At 35.4% G+C, this 12,474-nt stretch overlaps 1 protein-coding gene across 2 annotated transcripts in view; it reads left to right on the plus strand.

The window, feature by feature from the left end:
* LOC136123105 (bifunctional heparan sulfate N-deacetylase/N-sulfotransferase 3) overlaps window positions 1–6,605 on the plus strand; it is a 137,249-nt gene extending 130,644 nt beyond the window's left edge. For both annotated transcript variants that reach the window (XM_065877181.1, XM_065877182.1), the window contains 2 exons: window positions 1,742–1,844; window positions 6,486–6,605. In XM_065877181.1, coding sequence (XP_065733253.1) covers window positions 1,742–1,844; window positions 6,486–6,605 — 223 coding nt within the window. The remainder of the gene's footprint in view (window positions 1–1,741; window positions 1,845–6,485) is intronic.
* Window positions 6,606–12,474: the final 5,869 nt, after the last annotated feature.

Raw genomic sequence — 12,474 nt, forward strand, 5'->3', positions numbered from 1 at the left:
GCTCTTAGCTCATTCATGAAATGAGATTTCATTTCAAGTTAATTTTCATATACAGTGTGAGTCAGTGTTCATATTTTCCATATAGACATCCAATTTTTCCAGTCCAATTTATTTAAAAGATTGTCCTTTCCCATTGAACTACTGTGGCACCTACATTTGAAAATCAGTTGACAGTAGATGTGTTGGTCTGTTTCTAGATTCTATTTTGTTCATTGACCCATTGGTGCCAATACTACACAGGCTTGATTACTGTGGCATTATAGTAAATCTTGAAACTAAATAGTATAAGATCTCCAACTTCGATCTTCTCTTTCAAATTGTTTTAGCTTGTCTAGAACAAATTATTAGCTTGTATCTCCATATACATTTTATAATCATTTTTTCAATTTCTACCAAAAAAAAAGTCCATTGGAGTTTTGGACTCACATTGAATTATCTAGACAAATCTGGAGATGAGGTTGATATTTTAAAAATATTTAGTCTTCTGATCTGTGAACATGGTATAGCTCTTTTTTGTTTATGTCTTCTGTAATTTCACTTAACAATTGTAGTTTTCGTTGTACAGATCTTGCATACATTTTGTGCTAAATTTATCCCTAGGTATTTCATGTTTTTATGCTAATTTAAATGTTTAAATTTCAATTTCCAGCTGTTCATTGTTTACACTATAGTTTTAAGAAAAAGTTAGAAGCAGCATTCTGGGAAGTAGTATGAATTAAAGACAAAAGGAAAAGGTGGCCCTAAATGATAATTCTTTCTAATGAAGAAAAAATTATAGCAATAGAATCGCTGAATAACAAAAGCCATGTGAAAGAATCATCATTGCTGACTGTTACTTTCACTTTTATATTCAAGCATGGGAAATTACTATTTATTCATAATGAATTATAAAACAGAACATACCCAGAGACCAGTGAAGAGAAAAGGCCCTCTACCTAGGGTCAGGAGGCTTAGACTTGAGTTGTCACCTGCATACTGAAAAAGTATATAGTCCAAGATAAATAAACCTTGACAAGCACTTCCTTCTTTTTCATTTTTGTATTCCACTAACAGTTGGTGAGTGTTCACAAAGAGCCAAACACTGTGCTAAGTGCCATTAAATGGGACAAATGCTATACTCCATATCATTAAGGGGTTATAAGAAAAGCTCAAATGAGAAAGGGTTATATGAAATATTTTGGTAAACTAAAATATAAGTTTAATGTGCTACTATTACTTTTATTACAATTATGCCATGAAAATCTTTTTTATAGGTGTTATTACTTTAATACAGAGCTCATACCAAAATAAGGAAGTGTCTCTGGAAAAACATTAAATGGATTAGAGCTAGAGACTCCTGAAATTCATTACTCCATGACACACCAAAACCTCTTCTATTAACCTGTAACTGAATGGTACAAGTACTGTGTAAATCCGTAGATGTGAAGACTGACTTGTCGTTTTTAAAACCTGCAAAGGGAAAGAATGGGCTTGAAATTTATATAACTTTTTCCTTCCAGATGAAGGAGGTAGGCTTATTAATATCTATTAATAGGAGACCTCCTGCTGACAGTTTTTCTATTAGAATTCTGGCAAACTCACAAATATGACAGATGGACTGAGAATTCAGAAGTATGCCAAAAGACTTTATGTAAAGTGATGCACTCAAAAAATATGCCAGTTTCCTTGGTTATAGATTAATATCCGAATAATTAAAAATACTTGCTTGAAAAATACTTTTTTGTTCTTTGTATTTTTTTAGGTTTGATTCTCATAAAGGTTTCTGGTGTCAATTACTGGAAGAAGGTAAAACAAAATGCCTTGGAAAGAGCAAAGGAAGAAAATACCCTCCAATGGATCCTGAGGTAAGTATAGAGCTTAAAAGTACAAACTAAATAAGCAAAATGATACATAAAAATATATCTATTTTCTTAGAAAAGTGATTAAAATAAAAATTCACCCTTTATAAAAATTAAAAGTGACATTTGGATTAGAATGCATTCAGGTTGCTTGTTTTGATTTTTCCAGTGATTATCTTACCTGTCATGCAAGAATAAAAGAAAACAATAGAATTTGCCATTTTGAATCAGAACGAAGAAGGCAACAACTCATTCCAAAAGGAATGATACATTCACAGAAATTTTAGCACTAAAAATGTTAACTGAAACCAAGGCAGGAAATATATCAGCTGGAAATTGAAAATAGGCCCAAAAGATTTTATTTTTACTGTCTAAGTCACTCTCTAGTAGTCAGTGTGGCCTGCATAATAATATTAATTATTGGTATACTAAGTTTTGAACTGTTAATATGTTAATAAGATGAAAGAATGAATATATTTCCCAAATGTATAACATACTAGCAGATAATTTAGGCTCTGGAGAATGGAGACACCCAAACTTAGCAGTAGGTATGTAGCGCTTCGGGTTTATTCTGTTCCAAATGGTGACATAGTGATCACTTAAAGCTACAGTTTTCCCACTTTGTAGATGCTATATATTTACTTTAAAGCTTATTTCACATATATTAAAATTTATTAATATTATTTTGATTTCATAATCAGTCCAGTTAACATATAGTTTGGACATAAGAATGTAAGTAGATTGATTTTGTAAAAAAAAATTTTTTTTACTCAAAAATGAAGACATTATTTGGCATTGTTTTCCCACAATGTTTAATATATTATGGTAACTAAGAATCCTGCAGTGGTTTGAGAATCCTAACATGGTATGAACTTGTCTGGATACTTTTTAATACTTGAAGACTTTAAGGACCTTTTTTCCAACCTGATAGAGACAGAGCCTCTATCAAGCTAAGCTCACTAAGCTCACAATTAAATTCTGTCTAAAAGGCATTGTGGAGGTTCTTGTTCTTTTGATAAACAAGTTGCATTCTCAGAACTCCAATTTTCTTTGGTGGGTTATTAAAATATACCTTCAGAGCACTATGAAAACAATCTTTACATATTAATAAATATTCAAGGGCAATTCCCATTGTATTTCAAGACAGTAATATAAAGTATCTCATTTTCATGTAAGTCAAAGCTATCTCTCTATATATTTATTAAAACTAAAACATTCAAGACACTGTAGAACATCTTTCTTAGTATTTTATTTCACTCCTATCAAACACATACTGAGACCTAATATTAAATTTGTGGTAGAGAAAGATAAGAAAAACATAACTTTTCAGGATATCATTATTTCCGTATCTCCCAACAAGATTACTGCGTAATCCATCCCTAAGATATTTTTTCTCAAACACCTCTGACACCAAATGTGTGAGTTTTCTATAATACCAAGCAATTCTCCAATTTTCTGCAGACACCAGCTAGGTATCCTGCAGTTTAATCCAATTCTGACACTAACTATTCAGGGATAGTGTAGCCCCACAGATTAAGGGCTCAGCCCCACAGAACTGCCCCCTTCAGACTCCAGTAACAAGTAGTGGGTCCCCAGGTTACTCACACTTCTGTCCAACTTGGCTGCAAATCAGGGGTTCCCTCATCAGGTTTTATAATTTGCTATAATGACTCACACAACCCAGGGAAACACTTTACTTCCTATTATTATAAACAAAGAGGTACTTAGGACAAGGTCCAGAAGGGTCCTGAGCACAGGAGCTTCTCTGTCCCTGTGGAGTCTGGGGTGTACCACCCTCCCAGCACATGGATGCATTTACCAACCCTGAGTTATGGAGGTTTCGTTGCACAAGCATGGTTGATTAAATAATTGTCTGTTGGTGAATAACTCAATCCCCTGTCCCTCTTCCCTTCCCTGGAGGTCGGAGGTTGGAAAGTTCCAACCCTCTTAATTATATGTTTGCTTCCTCTTAGCAACCAGCCCCCATCTGAAGCTATCTAGGGGCCCATAAGAGTCAAGTCATAAGCAGAAACTCAGAAACTCAGATAAGGTTTAAAGGAACTTATTGTAAATAAGAAAAGCCACTCTTTACACCCCTGTCACTCAGGAAATTACAAGGGATTTAGGAGCTCTGTGCCAGGAACCAGAGTCAAAAACCAAATATATATTTCTTATTATATCACAATATCATATACATACTGGATTTATTTGAGGGAGTAGAATAGCTGATTTTGTGCAAATAGTGCCCAGAGAGGAGGCAAGAGTAAAGGGTCCTTCCTGGAGGTAATGGAAACACAAATATGTACACAGATTAGAATAGGCAGTACTGTCACCACACCGCTTGCTTCTCCTTCTGCTACTGAAAAACACCAGAACCCTTCCTCACAAGTATCACCAAAACATCATAGGATGGAAATTAAGAATGCTGTTAGCCTACTTCCACTTTGACTTTGTTTATCAAAATATATTGTAGAAAAAAAAATATATATATATATATATATTGTAGAAAGGGAATAAAAACTGACATTTTAAATGAACCACTAAGTCTATGACCTCTCCAAATCAAAAGCATTTAATAGATTCTTTAATAATAGGCCAATAAACAACCTGATATTGAATTTATTATACGATTCCTTCTTTTACCATATATTATGATTCCCTCTTATTACACTAATTTCATGAGTTTGCATGAAGTAGACTACGTTGGCATACTTAACATATATCCTATCTGTGATTTATCATCTAAAATAGTCCCTTTCTGAATGATGGTCAGATAACAATGTATGTACAATAAATCCTGCATATCACTGAGTTCTGTCCTAGTAACTTTTGGCCTGAATATATTAGACTCTCAAATAGGACATGTTGTACTTTACAAGTCTCATATCAGTTATCTTGCCATATGAGAGAGCAGAGCAACAAGAAGAAAGGGTACTTGATTATAGGGACCAACATACACAAATAATAGGGCACAGGACAAGGGTTTGGCTACAGAGGCAGCACTGATACAGGCAGCCAGGTTTGAAAATAATGCCAAAAAGACCAAAAAGTTGAGGTATAGTTGAGATAATCCTCAGTATCAGGAGGTACGATCCAAACTCCAAAGGGATGTGTGGTAGATAGTGATCCCAGGAGGTTCAATTCTAAAATTAGTTAAGATGTTGGAGAATCCTTTGCCATATGGAAAATATCAGGGAGCAAAATGGCAGGAGCTGGGCAGCCCCGGGCTGCTGTTGTTCCAGGGCTTCTCTCATAAAGGGGAACAAAGTAAGACCTTAAGAGAAAACACAGTGGGGAAGTTTGGAAACTTAGCCTCTGCACAAAGGCCTAGGGCTCAGCCCTGGATTCCAGGTCTGGCTGGCAGCAAAGGAGGCACAAAATGATCAGGTCCCCAGATGGAGTATCTGGGAATATGATTTGTCTCCACCTCTCTCTGGCCTGGGTGTACCAGCTGGGCCTGTCAGTGGTTTTACAGCTAATGACCGTGGAAGACCAAAACCAGAAGTGAGACAAAGGTTTGGGCTCTCCCTTGATCGCAGTGATGGTTAGAATATAGCACAAATGTCAGTCTGGTTCCAGTGATCATAACGACTACAAAAACCACTATGTTACATAGAAATTATCAGTATAAAACAAGATGATTTTCTATGGCCTTTAAAACGGGGTACCAGATATGACATTTTAAAAGACTAACACAAGGAATTAAATGAAAACTTTTTGAAGATTCAGCGCAACTAAAAACCTCAGAATAGGGACTTCCCTGGTGGTCCAGTGGTTAAGACCCCATGGTGGGAAAACTAAGATCCCACATGCCACACCGTGCAGTCCAAAAAAAATAATAAAAATAAAAAATAAAAACCTCGGAATAGTGTAAAGCAGGGAGGTACAGATACAGATTCAGAAATCCATCCTACACAACATTCCCAACAATGGTCATTTACACTACATATAAACCCCACTAAACACCATCTTACAATACAGCACTTTCCATTTCTGACAATTTCAATTATTAAACTATTTTTCTTTATTGAAGGGAAATCTACTTCCCTATAAGTCAGGATAGTTTACAAGGCATTCCTTTCCTTCCTTGGGTCAAATAGTGCAAATATACCAGGTTATAGGCTTACCTAGTTTACCTACTGTATTTTTAAGGTTTACCATAGTACTGTTTTAGCAGTGAATATTTTGTGTATGCCTTAAAAGAGCTCTTAAGAAAATATTACCTTCAAAATCTAAATGTAAATTAATGATGACAAAGGAGTATTTTATTTTATAGATTTACCAACCCAACTCTTATTCCAAAGCCAGGATGGTTTTAATAGAGCATAATATTAGACCCAATCAGTTATTACAGCTATAGTTCTAGCAATTCAGTCTAGTTATTTGAACATTTAATTCTGCACAAATAAATCCCATGTTTAATATGAAAACCCTTTCCCTAGTGAAAACAGCATATGTGTTTGGAGTGTGTATTTTGAAGAACAGAGTCACTGTGTTTATATTGTGCTAAAGAAATAGCCCACATGCTTAATATCAGTTTTAAACCAGTATGGTTTACTTGACACAGATGTAAACATCGTCAAAGTATATGAAGTATACTTTAAAAAACAAAACTAAATGTCCTTTCATCTCCTCCTCCCATCTCAGAGCAGAGTGTTTTTATCCAGCTACTATCGGGACCACAACGTGGAACTCTCCAAGCTGCTGCACAGACTGGGGCAGCCCCTGCCGTCCTGGCTGAGACAGGAGCTGCAGAAAGTGAGATAGCACTGAGAGACATCTCGAGAATGCATCTCCGTGGAAGACTCACCTCTCCCAGAGCTTCCAGGGGCTACCAAAAGGCGGTTTATAAACATACCTCTTCAAATGAGAAAAAAAGAACAAAGGTCCTTCCATGTGCTGGCACGAGGATGAGTAGAAACAAAAACAAACAAAAAATGTATCTGTTACAAGCCTTGAGGCCTATGGCCTTTCTCTTAACATTGGAACCTATGGGGTCATTGGAGACTACAGTGCACTCATGTGGAAATCAATAGCAACCAATATAAATATCAAACACAAATGCAGAACTGTCCCATTTTGTAGTAATATTTACACTTTTATATATCAACCAAGATTGGGTCTCTGTACATTTTTAGGCTGCTGTTTGCCTGTGCAATGTTTTCTTATTCTTCAATTCTATAAAGTGTCCTACAAAACAAGAAGCAAACATCACAATGTAGCATAAGATGCTAAAGGCCTAACATCCATGAAAAATGCTTGCCAAAATGTAAATCCACTGAAATATTTAGAATTATAAATTACAGCTTGTGCTAGATCAAAGAGCGGAAAAGTTATATATGAGTTTATCTGCATCCAAAAAACAAAAAAAGTGCTATAGCAGAAAAAAAAAGTGAGTTTTCATCCACATAGTCTAGTACATTTATGTAAAAGTTACTAACTTCTCTATCATAATTGTTATTCTGAAAGATACACTGTAAAGCCATTGGATTGGAAATAGAAACACACTAAGTATACCAAAACAGTAAGAAGTAATGGAAAGTGTACTGACTAAATCCTCTAAAAGGGAGAAATTGTAGGGTTCGGAAGATATCTGATTGACAACCTTTGTCCCTGTTCTGTGAGCTGCAGATCAATTCCAGTAGTCCTCACTGGTTCTACAAAAACGCTTGCATAGTATCTGATGTATATGTCATCTCCAGAAACAGACTGACTTTTCAATGTAAATAACTTTTTTTTAATGTTCCCAATAACAAAACCTATTAAATGAAAACTAAGGACAGTTTCTTTAGATGATATGTTAGGTTATTTACATTTAAATTATAGAAAAACTACATCATTTCAGATAATTCAAAATGAAATTGTGTAATGTAGAGATTTATGACAAAAAACAAACATATGATTTTTGCAATGATACAAGGCAGAAAAAGATAAGCAAAGCCCAGTCCCATTTTTTAAGAACATTTCATACATCACTCTCATGGAAGACAATAGAACACAGTTAAATTTTTGAGTTATCTACTAAATTAAATGGAGGAAGTACAAAGATGAGCCAGGCATGGTTTTAAAATATATTTACGCTTAAATTTTTAATGATTATATGATTAATGAAGTATTCAAAAAAAGAAAAGAATGTCATACTTATTTTCCTGTGCTTATATTTACTTAGTTTTTAAATGTACTGTGCACATAAAAAATGTAAGTAGTAAATAAATTCCCCGCTATGATTACATAAGCCTTTATGAAATGTTATCAAAAGTATGATTAGCAAAAAAAAAGATATGCCCAAATATTTTCATTGCCATTATAATGTGTGAAACTAAACTCTATCAATTATGCACTAATTAGAAAACAAATTTTGAGATACTTCCACTAACTATAAATTTTTTAAATTGCATTATAATTATTTAATTTTGTTTTATATACCCAAATGATATATTAATTTTAAAACAAAAGCTATTAGCAGAAAGAATTAGACAAAGAACCAGGTTTTAAGATCCCTGACAGTAAAAGCAAAATCAAAGTCATTTGGACAAACATGGTAAAGTCAGTCTTCATGCTTACTGCTACCATTTTTGAAGCAGCACATGCCCAGCATCCTAGGAAAATAAATTCAGCCTTTAATCTCCACTAATTTCAGAAAACTAGCTTAAGAGGGTCATACACAGTGAGAATACGCCCCAGTAGTTACATATGGTATTATGTTTTCATTTCAGCAGCAACAGTTCTACTGATTTAAAAAAAAAAAAAAGAAAAAGAATGCATTTATGTTTCAAGGATGAGGTGTGCATTTAAACTTCTAAACAAAGCTGCTATTGGCATAATTTTGTCTGGGTAAACTGAATCAACTGAATAGCTCACCCTTTAAGAAATGTTAAAAACACAATGGATGCTTGTGTACCGGAAGGAGAAAAAAGAAGAGATCATACCAAAATTTACTCATTCATAGTACAGATATTATGCTACCTAGAGCAGCAAACCTTTGCAAGGAATTGTGACCACTCAGTGTATCTGGGAGGCAACTCAAATTCTAGAGGACACATAATTTCTGCATTGTATACTCCAGCTGGTTGTTATGCTCTTCTGGAAGGAACATAAATACATATGGGAAAAGATTGAGAGATAATGTGATTTTAAACTAGCTTTGTATAGAATTCCTTTTTCATTGCTTAAAATATGAAACTTCCTCAGGAAGAGATGAAATGGTTATTTCAATGTTTATAGCTATAATATTCTTGTCATTCACATTGAATGAAAATTAATGGAAATGTTTTTTTCTCTGAGTTTTTTAAAATAAAAAACCTGGATATAATTCTGATAGCATGGTACCTCATATGTTCAACAATAAACTGTGATAAGAAAATGAAGAGTTTGGGCCTAGTAATTTTAGGTAATAAGTAGGCATTTCTTCGATTGTTTGTGTTTGCCTGTGACAGAGTGGGAGGTGGTCACAGAACATAGGTACCACTAATACAGTTCAAAATGGAGAGATACATGGAAAACTTCCCAGGAGGAAATAAGTTTATTTTTAACAATATAACCTTTAACAGATCTTCTAATCAATGTTAGTCATTTTTTTTTTTAGTTCTAATAGATATAAAACAGTTCCTAGCGTCGCTCATGAAACCAGAGAATAGGAGAAGCACACAGCCGTTACTTAACAGACTTGAGAACCTGAATAATTATAGCATTTCTTACTCCCAGTGTTCAGCTCTGCTCCCGACAAACCGGTGCCTTTCTTTAGAGCTTTAAAAGGCGTTAGCTAGGCTCTCTTTTATTAAAAATCTAGCAAAAACAAACTATCTGCAAAAAAGGGGGTCGGGAGAGTTAGACATTTATCTACATTTTCCACAAAACTTTCTTTTTCTCTAACCCAGTGCCTTTCTTTTCTAAACATCAGGTTTTCTCATATTGCAACCCAACCACCCTGTCAACATGCACCAGTTGATTCCTCATAGGATTATCTCCCAGACACACAGTTCCCCAGTCCAGAGTACATCTGACTCCCAATTTTCTAGGTATGCCATCCTATGTTCTATCTACTCCAGGACCAACTGGTGAGTGGCTAATAAACCAACCCCATTGATGTTAGCGGCTTATAATGACTTGACAATATTTTACTTTCCAGAGATATCAGCACTGCATTTCCAGGAGATATGTTTTAGGCTAAAGGCTCACTAACGGGGAGGCACTGAACAGTTCAAATATTTTAAAATGAAGGGATTTCTCTCTTGGAATCATACTCTATGGCTGAGTTCTGTTCTGCCAAAGCGGACTCTGCTTGGTTACCACCTACAGCATAGCTGCTGCCTTCTTCCTGCCCACCCTACCCCATACACACACACCCATCCCCAAAGAGATGGCAGTCATGGAAAAAGCAATGATTACTTGTGGTGGATAATACTTAAGAAAGTATTTGTGTTGGCTTGAAATGTTTACCTTCTCTTCACTTACTTTACCCAAAAGCAAACTAAATTTTATAAAGTCACGCTGTGAATTTTAGCTTTGAGTATAAAAGCTAAAGACACAGTGTGACATTGATTCCATTCCCAAGAAAATCTAGAATCTACTTTGAGGAAGCCTCTCACCTGTGGCCAAGGGTACCTAAGAGAATTTGAGGACTACTTTTCCCCATCCATTGCTACTACTAGTTCTTGCTGGTTTTGTCCTCAATTTGTTGTCTATATGGTTCTTGATATATCCAGTGCTCTTAACAAAAGTCACAAACATTTATTCACTTATTTATTAGTATGTGAAATTTATTTCTTACTCTGCCCTTCCACCTTCTTCCATTAATCCTGTAACTATCTTAATCTTTGAGTTTCTATCATTTTTCAGTCTATTCCCAAAAGTTATATACACAAAGATTAATAAATCACTGAAATTGGAACCTGCTAGATTTTCGCCATCTCTCTTTTTAGAGAAAGAAGAATCATGAATAGTGTCAATATGTGTTTAAGAAAGACATTCACTTGCCAGATTCAGGTCAGATATTTTACTTGCCTCGCATTCCCTTTCACGGAAGTCAAAGCAAATTTCACAAATTAAATACAGCATAAAGTCTCCAAGATATTGTTAGGAAGAATGTATTTACCCACATTTTACCATACAAAAAACTGAAACTGAATGAAATGTGAAACATTTCCAAAGCACACAGGATCTATGACAAATCTTACATAAAACTATCTATATCAAGCTGTTTCTTGGTTATGAGGGAATAAATTAAGTGCAGGAAATGCCTGCTGTCTGCATTTCTGATGCCAAAATGCTCTATTTCAAATCAATAACTGAAATGGGAAGCAGATCTTCCTCTTAAATGTTATGCATAATTTATACAGTTGGACCAGAGAAGATTGGTCTTCTTTTCTCTATTTGGTAAATACTATTCTGAATCTGAATTTTTTCAGTTTCAACCACTTTAAACAGAAATGCAAGCTCAAAATGCTGTATCTTTTCAGAACTTAATTTACATCTTTCAAAGCAAACAAAGCTTTTAAAAGCCCACAAAACATATGCCATCAAAAAATAGGGTTTGCTTCACATACAGATGAATAAATTGACAAACTTATAAGAAGTTAAAGACTCTAATTTTAAAAACAATAAAAAGCTATGAAAATGTAATACTGGGACTTCCCTGGTGGCACCGTGGTTAAGAATCCACCTGCCAATGCAGGGGATACGGGTTCAATCCCTGGTCTGGGAAGATCCCACATGCCACAGAGCAACTAAGCTCTAGTGCACCACAACTACTGAGCCTGCACTCTGGAGCCCGCGAGCCACAACTACTGAAGCCCGTGCACCTAGAGCCCGTGCTCCGCAACAAGAGAAGCCACCGCAATGAGAAGCCCACGCACTGCAACGAAGAGTAGCCTCTGCTCGCCACAACTAGAGAAAGCCCGCACACAGCAACAAAGACCCAACACAGCCAAAACTACATAAATAAATAAAATTTTTTTTAATGTAATACTGACAAATTCTCATTCCCACCTATGATCAACTTGATAAAACCATATTGTTTCTATGTCCAGCTAATTACAAAGATGTCCTAAGTACAACTGGAATAGTAAACAGGATAGATTAGACCAATATAGATATTGGTCCAATCTCTGTTCTTAACCAAAATGACACTGGGTAAGTCACTTTTCCTTTGGGGGCCTCAATTTCCTCATCCATCAATGGAAGAAGTCAAATGTGATCATCCCAGCTCTTCCCCTTGCTTTATTTTATCATCAGTTATTGTAACATGTGACTCTCCCTGTCTCTCACACATTCTGCCACAGGGCAGGACCTGTGAATTATCTTGGTGGTAAAGCTGGAAGCAGAAAGGTGGCCTGAGTAGTTCAACCCCTTCTCCCTCACTTCTTTGGAGAACACCCTGGTCTGCTTTTGACCTGTGGTAAGTTCAGCAGAAATCTATGTTTAAATACATTATTTAAAGCTACAAACATAACCAAAAGAACTAGAAACAGACATAAAAATATGCACTAAAAAATTAGGAAGATGAGCAAGAGTGTAAATGAGGAACAAGGGTCTAAATGAGCCAAACGTCTCATCCTTCATGTGGGAACCAACAGACGCTGCTTAAAGTTCACAAACCAAGAAATTAAGGTAAACGATAGTTGGAAATATGGAGTTA

Source organism: Phocoena phocoena, chromosome 5 (genome assembly GCF_963924675.1).
Source record: "Phocoena phocoena chromosome 5, mPhoPho1.1, whole genome shotgun sequence".
Taxonomy (NCBI): Eukaryota; Metazoa; Chordata; class Mammalia; order Artiodactyla; family Phocoenidae; genus Phocoena; species Phocoena phocoena.